Source organism: Protopterus annectens, chromosome 2.part0 (assembly GCF_019279795.1).
Source record: "Protopterus annectens isolate FY-2018-M chromosome 2.part0, PAN1.0, whole genome shotgun sequence".
NCBI classification, from domain to species: Eukaryota; Metazoa; Chordata; order Ceratodontiformes; family Protopteridae; genus Protopterus; species Protopterus annectens.
In genome coordinates, this window is record NC_056728.1 from 1,428,164,141 (window position 1) to 1,428,186,546 (window position 22,406).

The 22,406-nt window shown below is 42.3% G+C and overlaps 1 protein-coding gene across 2 annotated transcripts in view; it reads right to left on the minus strand.

The window, feature by feature from the left end:
* Positions 1-22,406, minus strand: part of USP53 (ubiquitin specific peptidase 53) — a 1,362,943-nt gene that overhangs the window by 624,789 nt on the left and 715,748 nt on the right. For both annotated transcript variants that reach the window (XM_044061652.1, XM_044061653.1), the window contains exon 9: positions 8,027-8,179. In XM_044061652.1, the coding sequence (XP_043917587.1) occupies positions 8,027-8,179 (153 nt within the window). The remainder of the gene's footprint in view (positions 1-8,026; positions 8,180-22,406) is intronic.

Here is a 22,406-nt window from a genome sequence, read left to right on the forward strand (position 1 = left end):
ATAAGTTATAGCAGAAAAGTGAAAATGCAATCCGCTGTGGTGGTGCTGCGGTAGCATTGTCGCCTCACAGTAAGATGCTGTCCGGTTCGATTCTCAGCTAGAGCGTCTTCTGCGTGGAGACATGCATGAATAGGCATAACTTCGTTGAAGGTTGTGCATCATGGCTGGTAACTCGGCACGTAAAAATCAACTACCAATCATTAGCGGACCGGAGTTCCGCTGTGGCGACCCCTAACCGGGAAAAGCTGAAAGACACTACATAAAAGTGAAAATGCAAGCAAAAACATTTGTACTGTCCTGTAGCCTTAGCAAAATGGTAGATACTGTTATGGTTCCAACTTGAGATCTGCTAATGGCAAGTAAGCTTGAATGGTTTATACTTTTAAGCATCAAAAACAGTAGCTTTCCAGTAACGTAGTCAAAAGTACAGTTTTGTACCTACCATAAATGTAGATGTTCGAGTGTTCACACAGCTGCAGTCATTACACTTGGGTTATCCTGCCATCAGGCGGTCCCGCAGTTGGCCAGAGTTCCAAAGTCTTGGTCTGGCGTCAGTTGCTGTTGCTTCTTCCCTGACGTCAGTGCGCCAGGGGTATATAAGATGCAACCGACGCCAGTTTCTTCAGTTTTTCTTGCCCCAGATGTCAGGTGCCCCCAAATAGGTAGGCAATACATATTGCTAATAAAACATATATATAGAATAAAAACAATACCTTCAGTTACAAGCAAATACACCACAAAGGTTGTATAGGATAGAAAGGTAAAGATGAGTCCAGCTAGGACAGAGGGGATGGAGGGAGGGTAACCTGGACTGCAGCAGTGTGAACACATAACATCTACATTTATGGTAGGTACAAAACTGTACTATGTTCATCGTGTTACACTGCTGCAGTCATTACACTTGGGTAGAATCCCAAAGCTGAGGTTGGGTGGCTGGTCTATAAAGAGTTAGGATTGGCTACGAGGCCCTGTAGAACTGCAGTGGCAAATCCTGCTCTGGATTTAGAGTAAAGAGGCAAGTGGTAACTGCTTGGTAAAGGTGTGCACTGAACTCCAAGTTGCAGCCTCCAAATGTTCCTTGGTTGCTACTCCTCTGAGAAAGGCTGTTGAAGTGCTGTTGTTCTGGTAGAATGTGGCCTAATGTTATTAGGGACAGATTTCCCATGCTATGTGTAGCAGTAACGAATACAGTGTCCTGTCCATTTGGAGATAGTCTGCTTTGAAATAGGCTTGCCCTGTGATCCTGCAGCATATGCTACAAACAGTTGCTCAGTTTTCCTGAAAGCTTTTGTTTTGTCCAAGGAGAAGCATAGCTGCCTGTGTATGTCCAAAGAGTGCAGAAGTTTATCACCTTTATTCTGGGGGTTTGGATAAAAAGTTGGCAAATGGATGGTTTGGTTAAGAGCCACGCTAGATACCACCTTTGGCATAAAGGTAGGGTTTTGTCCTTAAAGAAACCCTGTCTTGATGAAAAATTATAAAAGGTTCCACTGTCATTAATGCCTGTAGCTCTGAGACTCTTCGTGCTGAAGTTACTGCCAGGAGCAGAGTTGTTTTCCATGATAAAAATTTTAGATTGGCTGTATTGGCTGGCTCAAAAGGTGGCATGGTCAGTTTTTCCAAAACAAAATTGAGGTCCCAAGTTGGTGTTGGTGCTTTCCGGGGCGGTCTTATGTTTTTAGCCCCTCTGAGGTACTGCTTTAGCAAGGGATGAGAGAATAAAGGAGGATCCGTGTTGTAATGTGCTGAAATGGCAGAGGCGTGGATCTTAATTGATGAGAAGGATAGACCAGCATCTCAGTTAAGTATTGCAAAATCTGAGAAATGTTTGGGACAAGAGGGTCAAGGTTTTGAGCCTGGTTCCAGGCGCAGAATCTCTTCCATTTTTCTGAGTAAGATTTCCTGGTGCTAGGCCTCCTGGCCTCCAAAATGACATCCATAACAGCTTTAGAGAGGTGTTGCCTGTCTGACTAATGAATCTGCCATGCAGCCAGGTTTAGGGTTTTGAGCTGACCGTGCAGGATCTGATTGTTTTGTTGAGTCAGAAGGTGTGGAAATTGAGGCAAAATCCATGGTGGGCCTTGAGCTAAGTTCTTTAAGGTTGGGTAGCAGTGCTGGCGTGGCCAGTCTGGAGCAATCAGGATCATCTGTGGTTTTTCTTGTCTGGCTTTTAGGAGTACCTTCGAAAGGAGAGGCAGTGGTGAGAAGACATAAACTTTTAGGCTTTTCCAGCTGAACGAGAGAGCATCCACTTTCCATGCTTGTGTGTGATAAGTTCTTGTGCAGAATTTTTGTAGTTGGCAATTCAGTGGGGAGGCAAAAAGATCTATGTCTGGGCATCCCCATTTTTGTGTTACCATGCTGAAGATTTGTGGATTCAGTTTCCATTCATGAGGGTCCATGATATTTCTGCTTAGATCATCTGCCAGAGTATTTTTCTTTCCTGGCAGAAATTGTGCTTGCAGATGGACTTGATAAGTTAGAGCTGTGTTCCACAAGGTCATGGCTTGCCTGCATAGGGGGCAAGAATGAGTGCCCCCTTGCTTGTTTATGTACCACATTATTGCGGTGTTGTCTGTCTTTAATAATAAATGTCCTGGATGCAGAAGGTCCTTGAAAGTTGTTAGGGCATTTTGAACAGCCAACATCTCTTTTTGATTGATGTGAAGATGCATTTGGTCTGTGGTCCACTTGCCCTGAATACATTTTCCTGCCATGTGTGCTCCCCAGGCGTAGTCCAAAGCATCTGTTGTTAGAGTCTGCCTGGCTGTGGGTAGAGTGAAAGGATGACCCTTGTTGAGATGACATGCCTGTGCCCACCATCGAAACTTCTGTTGTAGGCAGGGAATTATTGGTATTACTGCTTCTAAGCTGTGAGAGTGTCGAGTCCAAACACTTTTTAGGTACCATTGTAATTTCCTCATATGCAGTCTGGCATATAGAATTAGTAGTATGCAGGATGCCATGAACCCCAGGGCCTGCAGAATTTTTCTTGCAGGGAGATGGGACTTTTTTGCCATTAGTTGAAAATATTGAGTCAGTTGTCCTTGTTTGTCTGGCATGAGATAAGCCTTCTGAACCGTTGTATTTAAGCTGGCACACAGGAATATTATCTGTTGTGAGGGCACTAGTTTTGACTTCTTTTCGTTTACTGTGTACCCTAGAGAAATTAGCAACCTTTTTCAAACACCAGATGCTTTAGAAGAATGTCCTTTGTCTCTGCTTGAATGAGGCAGTCGTCCAGGTATGGATATATCTGAATTCTTTTTTGTCTGCAAAATGCAATTACTGGTGCCAAGCACTTTGTAAAGACCCTGGGCACAGTAGATAAGCCAAAGGGCAGTGCAGAGAATTGGTAGTACATTGTACAAGCTTTGAATCTGAGGTATCTTCTGCAATTTTGTCTGATAGGGACATGCAGGTATGCCTCTTTGAGGTCCAGAGTAACAAGCCAAGCCCTCTTGCCCAGCATGGGAAGAAGCTGCTGTAGTGTCAACATTTTGAATTTCGGAACATCCAGGTAAGTATTTAGAGGTGAAAGGTCTAGTATGGGTCTCCAGGCTTTGTCCTTTCTGGGGACCAGGAAGAGTCTTGAGTAAAATCGTTGTTCTTGTTCCTGCTGTGGTACTTTTTGAATAGCTCTCATGTCCATGAGGGCTGATATTTGTTTTTGAGCCTCTGACCATTGATTTTATGGCAGGTTTGTGATTCCTTTTAGCCTTGGTAAAGTGTGAAAGTGGAACCTGTAACCTTGAGACACAATATTCAGAACCCATTTGTCTTGGGTGATCGTTTGCCAATTTTGATAAAAAAGTGCTAGTTTTCCCCCTAAGGGTGCTGCCAAAAGGGAAGTGCTTGGCGTATGAAGGGGGAAGTCATTGGGACTGTTTCCTGTATGGTTGAGATTTGTCCTCACCTCCTTTTGGGGTTGAGGTACCCCGCTGTCGTTGTCTGTTAGAGCCCTGGGGTTGAGATCTGCCTCTTGGGCATCTGTATCTGCCTCTCTGTGGCCTGTCTGACACTGGAAAGGACCAATTCTTTGTAGGCCAATTTCTGCTAAATCGAGGTGGCTGTTCCTGTAAGAAATCTTTGACTGTTTGCATAGATTTAGCTTTATCCTCCATTTTCTTTAACACATCTTCTGCCTTATCACCAAACAATGTATCATGCTGTAAAGGAGCATCCAATAATTTTGCCTTAACATGATTAGGTAAACTCTGTTCTTTTAACCAAGCATGTCTTTGAATCACAGAACCTGTAACTGCGGCTCTACAAGAGGCCTCTAAAGAATCAAAACCACGTTGCACAGTATGTTTTCCCACCTGTTCAACTGCATGCAATAAATCCTGCATTTCTTTATAGTCAGGAGCTTCTGAGCTTGTAAGCATTTTCTGTTTTAACTGAGTCATTAAATATTGTTGGTACTTAAGCATGTGAAACTGGCAATTTAAAGCCCTTACTGCTAAAGTTGCAGAAGTGTAAACTTTTTTCCCCCATCTATCCAATGCTCTAGAATCTCTGTCAGAGGGGACTGGATTTTTTGCAATGGAAGCCTTAACCCCTTAAACTTAGGTCACCTGTGTCACAATCAAGGCTTTATCCCCTGTACAACATGATGCTGGCTCATTGCTTAAGCAATTTTGTTTTGGGAAATGGTTTCTGGGTCAGAAGAAGGGTTTTTATAAAGAAACTTGTGAGAGTCAGGGACTCTATAGTACCTATCTGGTTTGGCTGGTGCAGGGGGCAAAGAATCAGGAAAGAAGCTGGATTCAGAGAACACATCATCCACAATATCTAACACAGGCGGAATAGCAAGGGGCCTGTGCTGAGGCAATAAAAGGAAGTCCCTGAGCCTTTTCTTGGATTCTGAATAATCCTGACTTTCTCAATGGAAATGCTCCCTCATGGTATGTAAAGTTTCCCCAAAAGAGTAATCCTCAGGAGAAGAGGCTGAAAGGATAGATTCTTCAGCATCAGAGTCCTCATAGGGGGGTAGAGAGTATCCCTGGTCTGAAGAGGAATCAGAGGAAATGGAAACCTGAGCAGAGGAATCATAGTCTATATCCTGCCTAGGTCTTTTCTCAGGAGGGGATGGGAACCCCTGATTAGAGTAATGAGGTATTCGGCCATTTTGAGCATCTATTTCTTAGGTATGGAGGACTGTCCAGGGGAATGCTGTACTTGCTTCTTTGTCTTTAATGGTGTCTTTGTCTTGGCTGGTGCTTTAATGGTAAGTTGTGAAGGTCTGAAAACACACTCAGAAGCCAATGCCTGCCCAGCGGCTCCGGACCCATCTGAGGGATTAGTTTCCGTAGGCCCAACACCTTGAGTTTCCAGAGGCCTAGTTGTCTCCACGTGGGAGTCGGAGGTGGCCTGTGGCTCTGAGGTGGCGGGTGTCAGGGGCTGCGAAAGCACCTCACTGAGAACCGGCGACTGGCCTAGAAGAGGTTTCGTCGTCGGTTTTGGACCTTGGATGCCTCTCTTTATCCTTATGTTTTTTATGAACTGCGGTCATCGGTTGTTCTGACGGCATTGTATAATTGAACCTTTGGCCAAAGTAGTGCAAAGCAAAATTAAAACATCGTTTTATAGTGCGTTTGTTAAATCTGGCACAAAACCGACAACTACTGACATCGTGATCAGGGCCTAGGCATGGAATACAGTAAGAGTGGAAGTCCTTAGGAGGTATTTGCTTCCCACAAGAAATACAATTATTAACTTTTTCTGACATCGGTCTGAGGCAAGAAAAAAGTTTCCCCAATGGGGTAATTAGCTTTATTGAAGACTTCGGATCTGAAATTCAACTTCAAAAATCTCAGGAGTCGGACGACCGGCCCTTGCGAACTGATTTTGCTTCGGGCACCACGCGGCAAGAAAGACTGAAGAAAATGGCATCTGATGCATCTTATATACCCCTGGCGCACTGACGTCAGGGAAGAAGTGACAGCAACCGACGCTGGACCAAGACTTTGGAACTCTGGCCGACTGCGGGACCACCTGACGGCAGGATAACCCAAGTGTAATGACTGCAGCAGTGTAACACGATGAACATCTGCACAAATGCTTGGAAAGAATGAAAATCCTACGAGTGTGCATACTTCATAATTTCAACTCAGGGACATCCTGCAAGGGCCAATAGGGTCATGCTTACATCATGCATGGGTATCTGATTTTAGTAAGAGGTGCAGGAGGAATGCACATGTACTCTAATCACTGTAGATAACCACTGAAAGTAAGATTAAAGTAATGTCCTACTACATGGAGAGTTACACTGGACTGGTAATCCACACAAAACAAAATCGCTTAAGCAATGAGCCAGCATCATGGTGTACAGGGGATAAAGCCTTGATTGTGACACAGGTGACCCAAGTTTAATTAGTGGGATAGGCAATTTTAGACTCTGGCATGAGAGGATGGGTGAGCTCATTATGGATCAAAAGGTGGTGAATTTGGCTGTTTGGTGCTAATACACCTTTCAGAAAAAGGGTAGCAATTCAGGGAATGGTCCATGGGAAAGTGTTTGTCCACCACCTCACATAGTGGTACCTGGTGGCAAAGATGCATGGGTGTGTGCACTTGCAGAAAGTCGGGGCACAGCGGTTCCTGATGTGATGCAAGTCTTATGTCCCCCTAACCCATTTGAAGAACTAGGGCTTACATCATAATACACACACTGTCAAAAGTTTGTTAAAGATGGGAACTCCTCCATTTGAGTTGACAGATGACTGTCTCTGAATAGACAAGAGCTCTCCTCCCAGTGGCAGCTCCACATCGGTGTGAGGCACTTGACAGACTGGGATAACTCCACTGCTTTCCCCATTAATGGCCCAGATTTGTGGAACTTACTAGTGGGACTGAGAACACATTATGGGTACTCTGCCACCATTGTTGGCTCCTGTAAGAGTGCACAGTTCTGCAAAATCTGGAAGGAAATGACTGGTTGGAGGGAGGAAAGAATATGTATATGGACAATCAGGAATGACTGCCTTCACTACCATAGACTATTGGCAAGGGATAAAAACATTGTGTCTGCCTGAATGACAGCCTCTCTGCATTGATCCTGCCCTGAACTGTACTTGTCAATAGGAACTGAAGGACTCCGGCCCAAATGGAGAAGACTTAATGGTCAGCATGTGGAGGAAACTGGGAGAAGTAAATAGAAACAAAAATCACTTAAGCAGTGGAAACATTACCTGTAGCACAACATTTATATTAAAATGGCCAAGAATACGTGGTCGAGATTCCAGATGCCGAAGACACCTCCTCTGGTAAAATGTGGGACTCTCCTCTTCTGTTAAACTCAATAGACTGCGAAGCCTTATTATATGTTGCATGCATTTAAAGCAGCTACTTTTTCAAATGTGTGTAAGTGAAGAGTATTTCATCACATCTTCTGTCATAAAGTAAATCCTTCTAGATCCTTGATCTGGATTCACTTTCTATCTGCTGGCAAACAGAATTGAGAGGATGCTTTTTGCAGGACAAACTCTGGAAGCTGCTCAGTATGTTTGGACAAAAGGCACAATGAAGCTACTGCCATTACTGAGGACTGAGAATATATAATACGACACTAAAGCAAACAGTTACAGGATGGGGAATGGTTCTTATTAACGTGGATAAAACAGGCAGCCATAACTGGTGGAGTCAAAGAGAGGGGGGTGAACAGCATATCCAGAGCAAACTAAAACCAGTATAAAAAGCAATTATTCCATCAAACATGGCGCTGGAAGCTTACTGAAAAACTACCAGCATGTATAACTAATGTGAACTAAGCACCTAGATCTTCTAGAAAAAGCAAAAGGCAATGATACATTCTGTCTCTCTAAAGCCTTATCTTTAATAAACCATGGTCACTAGTTCACATGGTTTTGTTTACAGAAGGTGAGCACACTGCCTTATCTAGCCACCTGCATCTTTCCTTGTAGTTTAGCAAATTAATTAAAAAAAAAAAAAACACATCTTTCTTTTGGATTAATTTGTCAATTTAAATTTTTATCAATATTACACAATTATGTACAAAACTTACCTCTTTCACATTGGCATCATCAAACAGAATCCACTTTGACGTTTTGGTGTGATAGCCAAAGGCACAATAATGTTTACTTGTGTAACAGATCATACCAACAAGGAGCAATAATTCACTATGCTTGGCTTTCTCGTCTATCACCCTGTAGAACAGCTGCCAAAAAATGGAATGATTAATTTGACATTTAAGAATCAAGTTGCATATTTCTGCATAAAGGATAACATACACCTGTTTTGGCTAATATATTCACTGCTTTCAGTGCAAACAACAATAAAGCACTACAGCTTTTTATGGCACTTAGTGGAGTTTTATTATTTTCACTTGACTTAGCGAAAGTACCTTCATGAAATAAAAAGGAGAAAAGGGAAATCATATCTTCAACGTATGTAGGCTGTAGAGGCCAAATGAGAACTATTCCAACAACAATGTATCACAGAAGGGCTTTGTTTCACATTCATATTAAATGTCAAATATTTAAAAAAAAATGCAGGAAGTAATATAGTCCTTGCAACAGCGAAGTACCAAGAGAAAAGCAACAACATAACTCCAAAACATTTGTCAGCAAGAATATTACAGTCCTTGGCTTCAGAGAAAGAGGTACCATTAGAAATAAGTTTAGTGCAGCACTATCTTGTACTTCTAAGTTTTCTGATATATCTGAGAAAGGTCTTGTGGTTATATTTTCAATTATCAGCAGCCCTAAATTCATACTCAGCCTTAATACTGTTCTTAATGCCAAGTTACTTACCAGGTCTAAACTATTTTATAATAATAAAGTGAAGTGAACATGTTTTAGATGGCCAGGATTTTTTTTCTTATACAGTTGGCAGATGTTTAAATTTAAACCTGACAGATGGGTATAAATATCTCAAATCCATCTATTTACAAGAGAGTAAAATTCAAAACTTTTTCTGAACTTGTGCACTCCTCCCCTGTAGAATTCAAGATGACTTGCAGGACAAAGGGTATGAACAGCCATTTCTTCCTGGGATTCTGTAGAAAACAAGGAGGTGAACTGGCTCGTCTAAGGAAACAGTGCGAGAAAAAGCGCCTTTCTCCCAAAGGATAGATGATCCTTATGAAGGAAGAAACAGGATATTATCATACAAATAAGGGCCTGTAAAGTACAGTTAAGCAACTCCTACTAATCCGTGAGAGTAGATATTCAAATTACTCACTGCCTCAGTAACATTTTGGGTTATCTGACAAAATATCCCAGTAATGATCAACTTTCAAAAGCTCAAATTCACCTCCCTGATGACCATCTGAGCATATCCTGAAAGGGAAGCCTTCAGCTGTGACAAGAACTGAGTTTTCAGGTTTTTTCGTTTCCACAAAGAAGAAAAGTACCTGAATCCGGAATAATCTAACAAGAGTAAATTCACAGCCAATCACATTATCATATAAAAACCAAATCCAACAATAATCAAATCAGAGAGGCTGTAACCTGCTTTAACTATGCACAATTATAGGGGTGGCAGGAGAGTGCTACTACTGAGGCAGTGAGGAATTTGAACTACTGTTACAAGTAGCACTTGTGGAACTCTACAATGATCATCATTCCCACTGCCTCAGTGACATTTTGGGTTGATTACCAAAGCTTACCCTGCCTGGGTGTTGGAAGGAAAAGGATTACCTGTGAAATGGTCCTAGCAAAGCCTGTTCTGGACCTTGAAAAGGAATCCAGTTTGTAGTGCACTGTGCAGGTATGAATACAGGATCAGGTTGCCTCTACAATGCTGCTGGAGTCTACCCCTTTCCAATATGCCACCAAAAAGCATAAGGCTCTAGTCAAGTAAGCCATAACTCTGCCTGAAAGAGATTTATCATGGTGGGAGTAACAGAAAAACCACAGGAAAGGACAACCATCATGCAATAGTAAGCTTAGAGAGAGGTTGAGCTTTCCTTGTCTCTAGGAGACAAACAGCTGTTCAGCATTTCTAAAGGGCTTTGTTCTGTCAGGGTAGTACCTGAGCTACATCTGCTCATCCAAAGTATGTAGAATACGGATGGTGCAGTGGTGTAGCAGTAGCGTTGTTGCCTCACAGCAAGAGGTTCTCCGGTTCAATTCTCAGCTGAGGTGCCTTCTGTGTGGAGTCTGCATGTCCTCCCTGCATTCATGTGGGTTTTCTCTGGGTGCTCCAGTTTTTTCCCATGGTACAAGACATGCGTGTGGAACGTTCCTCCCTGGGCTTCCACTGAAAATGGGCTTCATTCCAAGCCAGACTTTCCTGGTAAACAAATGAGAAATAAAAAAATATATATATTTTCACCCTTGTTTTTTGGAACAGGATAAAACACTAGGAGATTGACAACTTGATTCAAAGTAAATTTAGAAACAACTTTAGGCATGAATGATGGATTAGTGTGCAACACAGTTCTGAAATTATCATAAATCAGACATCGTTGGCCTACCATGAGAGCTTGCAGCAAAGAGACTCACCTTGCAGATGTCATAACAATGAGTAAAACAGTCTTGCAAGTAATTAACTGTAAATCAGCCTGAGAGGCACGTTCAAAAGAAGGCAAGGTAAAATTTTCAAGAACAAAGCTGAGATTCCAGGATGGAGTAATATAGCAATAACCTATGCCTGGGTGTGGGTAATGCTGGATTTACCCATGGTTGGTGTGGTTTTGGTCACTTGGGTGAAGCCCGAGTGGCCAAACAAAGACAACAGTGGGTGCATCCAGCATTACCTACACAAAGAAGTGGGTTATTGCTATTATACAATGACATTATTTAAGAAAAAAAATAATTATTTTTCTTAAACAATGGCATTGTATAATGCCTCCTTGCTGCCCTTCCGCAGCTGTCTGGTATTCTGCAACAGTTCTGATGTACTGCGCATGCGTATGCTTATGCAGTACATCAGAGCTGTGGGCAAAAGCAACGGAGAAAGCAAGATCTACGTTGCTTTTTACAAAGTGTCTCGCTATGTTAAACCCATTTAACATAGCGAGGCACCTTTAAAAAAAGCACAGACATAGAACGATCTCAGTTACTTTTTTTACAGCTGTCTCGCTATGTTAAACTCGTTTAACATTGCGAGACAGTGTGTAAAAAGCAACAGAGATCTTGCGTTCTCCGTTGCTGTAAAAAAGAGAGTTATACTAATGGAAAAAGTCCAGGCTTTCCCATTACTATAACTGATTTACAATGTGCACGCTGACCAATCAGCGTGCACGTTTTGGAATATTAATGGGGGATCGTTGTATAATTTGCTTTTGAGGAGGTCTCATGTACAACACTCCTTTTTTTATAAAATGTTTGAACACAAAAAAATATGAAAGAGTGGGAATCCATGGGCAGACAAGCTGTGATGGCTACAAAATGCACTTTGCTAGAAGCATATGACAAACCATCTCCAAGAGGCAAACATAAATGTTTCAAATCCACAGGGGACAAAACCATTTCAGGATCACTGTTATTGGCTAGGAACCACCTAGAAAACCTGCTCCACTTGTAAATGTAAGATTTTCTACTTGCAGGTTTTCTTGGCTCTTTAAATACCTGCTGCACATCCCCATGGAACAAGTGCCTAAATGGTATCAAAACTGAATCATCCACAATGTTGGCTGCAATTGCTCTAAAGTGAAATGTACCATTTGACTCTGATGCTTTGTGAGCAGATCTAGTTTGTGAGGAAGTTTGTATAAACTGCTCTTGGCCAATTTCATTACATGGGAGAACCAACTTTGCCTGGGCCAGATGGGGGTTATCACAATAATCTTTGGCAATTCTTTCTGAATCTTTAAAAGTATCTTGGGAATCACTGGAAAGGATGAAAATGCAAACAGGAACATTCTTGACCATGGGAATGACAGACCATCTGTCTTCCAAGCATTATTGCAAGGTTGTCTTGATCAGAATTTTTTCAGTTGTCCGTTTTTAAAGCATGTGAACAGCTTCCACTAGTAATAGATGTGCTTAGTCTGCCATTGTGTTTTGCTCTGACAGAATATATGAGGCCTGAAGAAACAAGAAAAAGATGTAGAGCCATTTCTCAGGCCATTACTGCCAACTAGCAAAGAAGGTACCCCCCCCCCCCTTGCTATTTCAGGTACCACATCACAGTAGTGTTGTCTGTGACCACTAGAAGAGAGACCAGAGTCCACAAGTGGTGAAGAACTCTCAAGGCATGAAATCACTGCAAAGATCGGTTTTATGTTGTATGTGCTTTGGTGAGTCCTGAGGTCACCACAAGCCTTGCACCTGAACTCCCATGGACACTGCTCCCCAGGCAAAATCTGAATAGTCCAACTTAACAGTATGGACTGCAGTCTGAAGAAAGAGAAATGGAGCCCTGGATACAGAGACAGTTGATCACTCCAGCACCATAGTTCCTATTTCATAAATCCCAGTATTAGTATATGAAGTCCAAGAAATGAAGGTGCTGGGTCCAACAATTATTCAATTACCATTGAAATCTTTCTCGGGTGTAGTCTGGTTAGTGGTATCATGAGGATCACCGATGCCATGAAGCCTAGAATTTTAAATAACTCTCCTGCTGAGGCTATAGATAGAAGAGAGAAATCCAAGAAAGTGCCCTGATAAGTCAGAACTTCATCTTCTGGCAGAAAGACCATCCTTTTTACTGTGTCTATCAAACACCACAAGAAAACAATTAGTTAAGAGGGTGTGAAGAAAATAAAATTAGTTTTAATTTGAAGGCCAGATAGGAAAAAAGGAATGAGACCTTGTCTAAGGACTCCAAGCACATGGGTAAAGAATCTGCACAAATCAACAAATTGTCTAAATATGGAAAAAATGCAAATGTCCAGGATTCTGTAATAGGCAACCACTGTAATCATAAACACATGAGGTGCAATGGATAGTTCCCAAGGATAATGCAGAAAACTGATAATTTAAGCCCGACACAGCAAATCTCAAAAAGTTCCTGAAACTGGGAACAACACGAATATGATAAGTGGTCGTCAAGTCACCATAAAACAGTGGTCTGGAAGCAAGGCTAGGACTGACTATATAAGGTAAGCATTTTGAATTTCAGAACTTTGACGAGGTGTTTAGAAAGGACAAATCTAAGGCAAGGCCCCAGCAGTGCTCCTGTTTTGGTACCAACAAGATTCTGGAGTGAAATCCTTTGCGTTTGTGTACTGCAAGCACTGGTTCTTTGACCCCTGCTTTCTACCATGTGATGGATCACTGGATGAAATCCTAGAACCCATTTGATTGGCTGAGAGAGATAGAAGAAACAGATGTGTTTAATACTTTAAAAGTACATAATTTAATGTAATGTGTTTAGATACAATGTTTCATATAAACATGATGATTTGTGAGTTTTTAGTATTGTGTCTTAAGTAATGAGCCTCAGCTGTATCACATGATATTAATTTATTGGCTGTCTTTATGCAGTAAAGATTTTTTTTTTTAACCTGAAAGCTTTGCTTTTACAATAAATGGTTTTACTTTGGGTGTTTCCATAGACCGTATTGTTTCCTTAGACTGAGAGAGAGAGCCAGGGTGAAGGATAAAGAGAAGGAAGGGCAAGTGGAGGGACAGGGTACTCAGTGACTTGGTACAGTCAACCCTTTGCTGGGGGTTGACTTTTTTTGGAAAGGAACCCCTCTTGTTTGGTTACAGAGAATTATCTTCCTGCCATTTCCTTTTGGCTCCCCGACTGTTGTTGACTGGGATTTTTGTTTGTTCTGCCCCTTAATGAAAGAGACCTCATTTGGGAAGAACCTGGGTACAGGAAACATAACTATCCCTATGCATTAATTTGCCTCTATCATCCCCGTTTGAAAATCTGTGCAACAGAGGGCCCAAACACCAATTCAGAACTTAAAGGAACGTTCAAAATTTCAGTTTTTATACCATCACAGAAGTCCTGATTATGTAACCAAGTATACAGTCTTAAACAGTAGAAGATGCATTTCTCAAGATTGTATCTGCACATTCAAGCGCACCTATCAAAGCATGTTTCAAATGCTGAGTCAAATTATAAACAATTTCATTCACATAAGACTTTTGCTTAGCAGTTAAGGATGCAGCAAAATCATCCAAACTGTCTGCAGGATGTATAATACGTTTTCACATATAACCTTGATAACCTAACATTCTAAATGTCACATTACTAGAAAGAGACATTATTTTGCTCTGAAGATCTAACCATTTTCAGTCTTTATCAAGGGGCATTAGATTAGATGAGGGCAAGGGCTTTTTATTTGAGCAGGCAATGGGTCAGCAGTCAAATGAGAAAAAGAGACCTGTCATATCAGAGTACACCTTGTATTTTCTCTGAGCCTTTTTAGGGACTGCTGGAATAGATACTAGTGTCCTGCAAGAAGCTCTATAAACATCTTCCAAGGCCAGTAAGGGGGGGGGGGGGGGGCAGAAGCCACAGAACTGGGCATCTATATGGTCATATACTCTGACTAGATTTGCAGTGGTTCCCGACTGCTAGATTAAGTGATATTTTTGCATAGGAGAAATTACCTGAGGAAGAGTGAACACCTGTTTGGACTTAAGCTCAGGCCCAGCTTCTGAAGAATAAGAGCGAGTGAACTCTAGGTCAACTAGGAACACACCACTGTCCTCATCAGAGTCCTCATCATTCCCTTAAACAAAGAGGTCTCTAGCCAAATTAGCACTAGAGACATTTATGGGAACACAACCAAAATAATTAGATGTCTGCAGAACACCTGTGGCCAAGGAAACCACATCAGCATATAATCAGATATAGTCTGATTATCATCTGTATCATGAAGCTTCTGTTTCTTTTTCTTGTGAGTTTCACTACTAGATAACATATCTGGAAAAAGGGTATCATGTCTGTCAAGGGATTTCTTACTCCTGTACCTACAGGATTTGCTCTCATGCCTGCACCAGGTACTGGAACATTCCTGCAGGATGTCTCTGAACCCTGTTCTACAGTGACTGGCAAAGCTACACTAGAGGGAGATTTGAGAATGGGCAAAAGGTAAATGACCTGCAGGCTGACTATGGCCCAGACAGAATTACTAACCATAGGTTGAGGCATATTTTAAGTTTTTCTCCTTTTAGCTGCAACCAGATTTGACTGGGGGGGGGGGACCAAAGCTAGGATCCAACAAGTCAGGAGAGAGAACATCAACCAGAATAACAAACTGAAAGTACTGGACAATGTACCACAGTAAGCACTTAATGTTTTTAATAATAAGAATGTCCACACAACTAAACTCTGCCAAACTGTCCTATCATCACAAAAAAACTGACAGAAGTTGAATTTTTCCAGGACACATGGTCGAAACACCAAAGCAATCAATGAGGCAAACCAAGGTTAAAATTTAACGCCACACACACATTAAAGTTTAACAGCAATTTAAAATATATTTTCTCATCAGAGATAGTAAAATCTCCACAGTACATTCAAATAACTTAAGCTGCAGTAAAATCACAGTCTGACGTTAAAAACACACAGATCAGTGCCCCATACATATAGTAAACAATGTATAAATGATTAACAAAATCCAAATTCAGAAATATTTTACGTCAAAAGATTAAAATAAAGCAGAGTAAGGACAGTAAAAAGATGTGCTATTAATTTGCGTTTTTGTCTGCATGAGGCAGGACCTACTGTAAAAGCACACATACATACTGCACTTCTGAGAAAATTACTGAAAGTTACCTCAGAAACAGCAAAAACAAGCCCTTCACAAAGACAGAAAACAAAATAAAAAATCTGCAAGCAGAATTTCACATAGGAATTTAAGTAAACACTGACAGAAATAAAACATTAAAATAAATATTTTTAAACATAAAATAGAAACAGAATAATAAATCTAATAATAAAATGAAAGGAATGGGAGCCCCAAATGGGGCTTGTCTCAGCAGAAAACTGCAAAGATGTTCATCGTGTTACCCTGCAGTCATCACAGATATTTTGACGGAATGTACTAGGCCGATGCAGCCTTTTACTTCAGGCCCTTCCGACGATGTACCTTCCAAGGACATCGGTGCTTCTGAAACGCCATCGGTTTCTGAAGGCGTTTTCAGACCGACGACTCTTACAGTCAAAACATTTTCCAAGTCGAAGACTCCTAAATCGAAAAAGGCTTCACTTCAGTCTCCTGTTCAAGGCCCTATGCCTAAGAAACAGATGCTCAAGATGGCTGAAGATTTGATTTCTCTTATCAGGGGTTCTCAGCCTCCTCCTGACAAAAGGCCTAGACAAGAGGAAGATTCTGCTTCCTCTGAACAACCGTCTATTTCTTCGGATTCCTCTGAGGACCAAGACTATTCCTTCTCTTCTTATGAAGATTCTGATGCTGAGGACTCTATTCCCTCAGCTTCCCCTCCAGAAGATTACTCTTTTGGGGAAACTTTACACACTATGAGGGAACATTTTCTCTGGGAAGGTCAGGATTACTCTGATTCCAAGAAAAGGCTCAGAGAGTTTCTTTTACTCCCCCAACACAGACCCCTAGCCATCCCTCCTGTTTTGGACATTGTGGATGATGTCTATTTAGAATCCAGTTTCAACCCTGACTCTCTACCTCCTGCCCCGGCCAAGCCTGACAGATACTACAAAGTACCTGATTACCACAAATTCCTTTACAAAAGCCCAGTAGCTGACCCAGAGACTATCTCCCAGGGTCCCAAGGGGGCTAAGGCTTCCATGGCTAAAAATGCAGTACCTTCTGAAAGGGATTCAAGAGCACTAGACAGATGGGGGGAAAAGGTTTACACCTCAGCCACTTCAGCTATGAGAGCACTAAACTGTCAATTTCATATGCTTAAGTATCAGCAATTTCTGATCTCTCAGTTAAAACAAAAGATAACCACCCTCCCTCAACAATCTGAATTGAAAGAAGTACAGGATTTGTTGCACGCCACCGAACAGGTGGGCAAACATACCTTACAATGTGGATTTGATTCTTTAGAGGCCTCCTGCAGAGCAGCTGTCACTGGATCAGTTATACGTAGGCATGCCTGGTTAAAGGAGCAAAGTCTGCCTGATCATGTTAAAGCAAAACTACTAGATGCTCCCTTACAGCAGGATGTTCTTTTTGGTGTTAAAGCAGAAGTTTTAAAGAAAATGGAAGATAAGGCAAAATCAATGCAGACAGTCAAAGATTTCCTACAAGTACAACCCCCTTGCTTCAGCAGAAACTGGCCAACAAAAAATTGGTCCTTTCCAGCCACTGACAGGCCTCAGAGGGGTAAATACAGGCGCCCACGGGGCAGAGGACAACCACAAGCTCAGTATAAACCTTGCCATTAGGGCACTCCAACCCAAAAGGGAGGAGAAGACAGGTCTCAATCCACCAGAAGGCAAACTCAATGACATGCACCTCAGCTGGCCAAACAAAGCTCTTTTGTCAGCCCCCCCTGGGGGAAAACTAGCACTATTTGCAGACAACTGGCACATGGTCACAAAGGACAAATGGGTCCTAGACATAATTTTACGAGGATACAGATTCCTCTTTCACACCTTGCCAATAAAAAGAGGAATGCCAAACCTGCCACAAAATCAAAGTGCAGGGGCTCAAAAACAAATTACAGCTCTCATGGCCATGAGAGCCATTCAAAGGGTACCAACTCAAGAGCAAGGCCAAGGATTTTACTCAAGACTCTTCCTAGTACCCAGAAAAGAAAATGCTTGGAGACAAATTCTGGACCTTTCAATCCTAAACACGTACTTACAAGTTCCCAAATTCAAGATGCTAACACTACAGCAGCTACTTCCCATGTTGGGCAAGGAAGCATGGCTGGTAACGTTGGACCTCAAGGAGGCATACCTGCATGTCCCTATCAGACAAAGTTGCAGAAGATACCTCCGTTTCATTGCAGGTTCAACCCATTATCAATTCTCTGCACTGCCCTTTGGCTTATCTACTGCACCCAGAGTATCCACAAAATGCCTGGCACTAGTAATTGCATACTGCAGACAAAATGGAATTCAAATATATCCATACCTGGACGACTGCCTCATCCAAGCAGAAAGAAAAGACATTCTCCTACAACATCTGGCTTTTGTGAAGCATCTACTAAAATGTCTGGGGTACACAGTAAACGAAAAGAAGTAAAAACTAGTACCCTCACAAAAAATGACATTCCTGGATGCCAGCTTGGACACAACGGCCCAGAAGGCTTATCTTACACCAGACAAGTAATTACAACTGACTCAATATTTCAAGACAATGGCAACAAAGACCCAATTAACTGCAAGAAAAAATTATGCAGGCTTTGGGGTTCATGGCATCTTGCATTCTGATAATACCATTTGCAAAGCTGCATATGAGGAAATTACAGTGGTACCTAAAAAGCGTATGGTCTCAGCACAGCCACAGCTTGAACACAGTGATATCTCTCATTCCCTGCCTTCAACAGGAATTTATATGGTTGGCACAGGCATGTCACCTCAACAAGGGTCAGCCTTTCACCTTGCCCCCACCCAGGCAAACTATCACAACAGATGTTTCAGACTATGCCTGGGGGGCACACATGGCAGGGCAATGCATTCAAGGCCTATGGACTGCAGATCAAAGAAATCTGCACATAAACCAAAAAGAGATGCTAGCTGTACAGAAAGCTCTGACAGCCTTCAAGGATCTATTACATCCTGGACAACTTGCAATAAAGACGGACAACACCACAGTGATGTGGTACATAAACAAACAAGGGGGCACACATTTCTACCCTCTATGCAGGCAAACAATAATCTTAAGGAACACAGCTCTGGCCTACCAAGTCCAGTTACAAGCTCAATTCCTGCCAGGGCAGAAAAACACATTGGCAGACGACCTAAGCAGAAACATCAAAGAGTCCCACGAGTGGAAGCTAGACCCACAAATATTTATAATGATAACTCAAAGATGGGGCCTACCAAATATAGACCCGTTTGCCAGTTCTCAAAACTATCAACTGACAAAATTTTGTACAAGGACATTCCACCATCAAGCTTGGAAAGTGGACGCTCTCTCCTTCAGTTGGAAAAACCTGACAGCATATGCCTTTCCTCCATTACCTATTCTCACAAAGGTACTTTTGAAGGTCAAAAAGGAGAAACCCTGAATGATTCTCATAACCCCAGACTGGCCACGCCAGCACTGGTACCCGCTATTGAAGAATATGGCTCAGAGCCCACCATGGATATTGCCTCAAATACCTCTTTGCTCACGCAGCAGAACAAGCAGATTCTACACAGCCAGATCAAAACCTTAAACCTGGCTGCATGGCAAATCAATTAAGTATCCAACCTGCACCTCTTTCACAAGCAGTACTGGATGTTAATCTAGAAGCCAGGAGGCCAAGCACCAGGAAGGCTTACTCGGACAAATGGAAAAGGTTTTCTGCTTGGAACCAAGCTAAAGGCCAAGACACAACTCAGCCTCATATGCCTCACATTCTGCAGTATTTAGCTGAGATGTTGCATAAAGGACTTTCCTTCTCCTCAATTAAGATCCATGCATCAGCTATTTCAGCTCACTACAACACAAATCCACCTTTATTTTCAAATCCTCTCCTAAGGCAGTTCCTCAGAGGGGCAAAAAACATTAGACCACCTAGAAGAGCTCCTACACCAACATGGGATCTCAACTTTGTTCTGGAAAAACTAACGCTACCTCCCTTTGAACCAGCTTTTTCTGCAGACCTTCAGTTCCTATCTTGGAAGACCGCCCTTCTCCTGGCAATAACGTCTGCTAGGAGATTCTCAGAATTACAGGCACTTATGGCAGTGGAACCTTTCCTCATTTTTCATCAAGACAGAGTTTCTCTACCAACTAATCCTTCCTTCATGCCTAAGGTGGTTTCCAGTGTAGCTTTAAATCAAACCATCCACCTGCCCACTTTCTTCCCCAATCCACAGAACAAAGGTGAGAGACTCCTGCACTCCTTGGACATTCACAGGCAGCTTCGTTACTACTTGGATAAAACTAAGGCTTTCAGAAAAACTGACCAGCTCTTTGTTTCCTATGCTACAGCTTCTCAAGGGAGGGCCATATCCAAGCAAACCATTTCTAAATTGATAGGCCATTGCATACAATTCTGCTATACCCATCATGGGAAACCAGTACCTCCTACCATTAGATCCCACTCTACCAGGGCAACAGCTACCTCTACAGCCTTTCTCAGGGGGGTTCCTACCAAGGAAATTTTAGAAGCTGCAACTTGGAGTTCTGTACACACCTTCACCAAACACTATCACTTGCCTCTTTATTCTAAGTCCAGGGCAGGCTTCGCCACTGCAGTTCTGCAGGGCCTCATTGCCTCCACTAACCCTCTATGATACCTCCACCCTACCTTAGCTTTGGGACTCAACCCAAGTGTGATGACTGCAGCAGAGGAGCATCTAGTAGTTTTGCTTTAACATGATCAGGCAGACTTTGTTCCTTTAACCAGGCATGCCTACGTACAACTGATCCAATGACAGCTGCTCTGCAGGAGGCCTCTAAAGAATCAAACCCACATTGTAAGGTATGTTTGCCCACCTGCTCGGTGGCGTGCAACAAATCCTGTACTTCTTTCAATTCAGATTGTTGAGGGAGGGTGGTTATCTTTTGTTTTAACTGAGAGATCAGAAATTGCTGATACTTAAGCATATGAAATTGACAGTTTAGTGCTCTCATAGCTATGTGGCTGAGGTGTAAACCTTTTTCCCCATCTGTCTAGTGCTCTTGAATCCCTTTCAGAAGGTACTGCATTTTTAGCCATGGAAGCCTTAACCCCCTTGGGACCCTGGGAGATAGTCTCTGGGTCAGCTACTGGGCTTTTGTAAAGGAATTTTTGGGAATCAGGTACTCTGTAGTATCTGTCAGGCTTGGCCGGGGCAGGAGGTAGAGAGTCAGGGTTGAAACTGGATTCTAAATAGACATCATCCACAATGTCCAAAACAGGAGGGATGGCTAGGGGTCTGTGTTGGGGGAGTAAAAGAAACTCTCTGAGCCTTTTCTTGGAATCAGAGTAATCCTGACCTTCCCAGTGAAAATGTTCCCTCATAGTGTGTAAAGTTTCCCCAAAAGAGTAATCTTCTGGAGGGGAAGCTGAGGGAATAGAGTCCTCAGCATCAGAATCTTCATAAGGAGAGAAGGAATAGTCTTGGTCCTCAGAGGAATCCGAAGAAATAGACAGTTGTTCAGAGGAAGCAGAATCTTCCTCTTGTCTAGGCCTTTTGTCAGGAGGAGGCTGAGAACCCCTGATAAGAGAAATCAAATCTTCAGCAATCTTGAGCATCTGTTTCTTAGGCATAGGGCCTTGAACAGGAGACTGAAGTGAAGCCTTTTTTAATTTAGAAGGAGTCTTCGACTAAAACGTTTTGACTGTAAGAGTCATCGGTCTGAAAACACCTTCAGAAACCGATGGCGTTTCAGAAGCACCAACGTCCTTGGAAGGTAAATCGTCGGAAGGGCCTGAAGTAAAAGGCTGCATCGGCCTAGTACATTCCGTCAAAATATCTGTGATGACTGCAGCAGGGTGAACACTCGAACATCTACATTTATGGTAGGTACAAAACTGTACTATCAGCAACTGGATCCTGCCAAGATTCATCGGACTGTTTTCTTTGGATGTCAGAGAAAGACTGAAAACACATACAATCAGATTGGCTGAGCATATCCTGAGAGGGCAGTCTTTGGCTGTCACAGGAAGAGAAAGGAAGGGGAGAGTCTGATCTTTGAAAACTTAGCTGACCAGTACTGCGTTACCACGACAGATAAAAATGCCACTGAGGTAGTGGGAATGTTGAACATCTGAAAGATCTTATGAGCAGATGTCCTGAAAACCAACAAAAATATATGCCAGGAGGTGAACTGTTCAAATCATAAAAGTTCAAATCCCAAGCAAAACAAGGGTTGTTTAACAGGCTGCAAACATACTGAAACCCAAAATGATGGAAACATACAGTTTGACCATGGGATAATTAAGAAACAATTCAAATGGGTGTGTCTGAAGTAGATGAGAATCACCTGCAACCTCAGTGGCTGAGGTGTCACACAATGCAGCTCTGCCTGCATGCAGCAGCTCTTCCACTTCAAAGTCTGACAACTGAAGACTTTCTGATTCACTCACCTCCTAGACTTCCACAGGGAGTTGTGGTGGAATAAGGGCAACTACTGGAGCGGCCATGCCCAGATGTGGAAGCGTCTATGTCAAATATTCAAACTTCCAAAATGTCGAAGACCATATGGTCAATATTTGGAAATTTGAATATCTAATAAAAAAAAAAAAAAACATACACTAACAATGCGATTAAACCCTCCACACCCCCCCTACATAAATATACCAACTCCGAGAACGGACTTCAGTGCAGAAAAAGGAAATTCTCCCATTCTGCACCGTATGGCGCTGTTAAAACTCAACCTTCGAACCATATAACGTTTGACATTTTAAGTGTTTGAATAACTGACATAGACCCATGTGGAACTGGTTACTGACCTA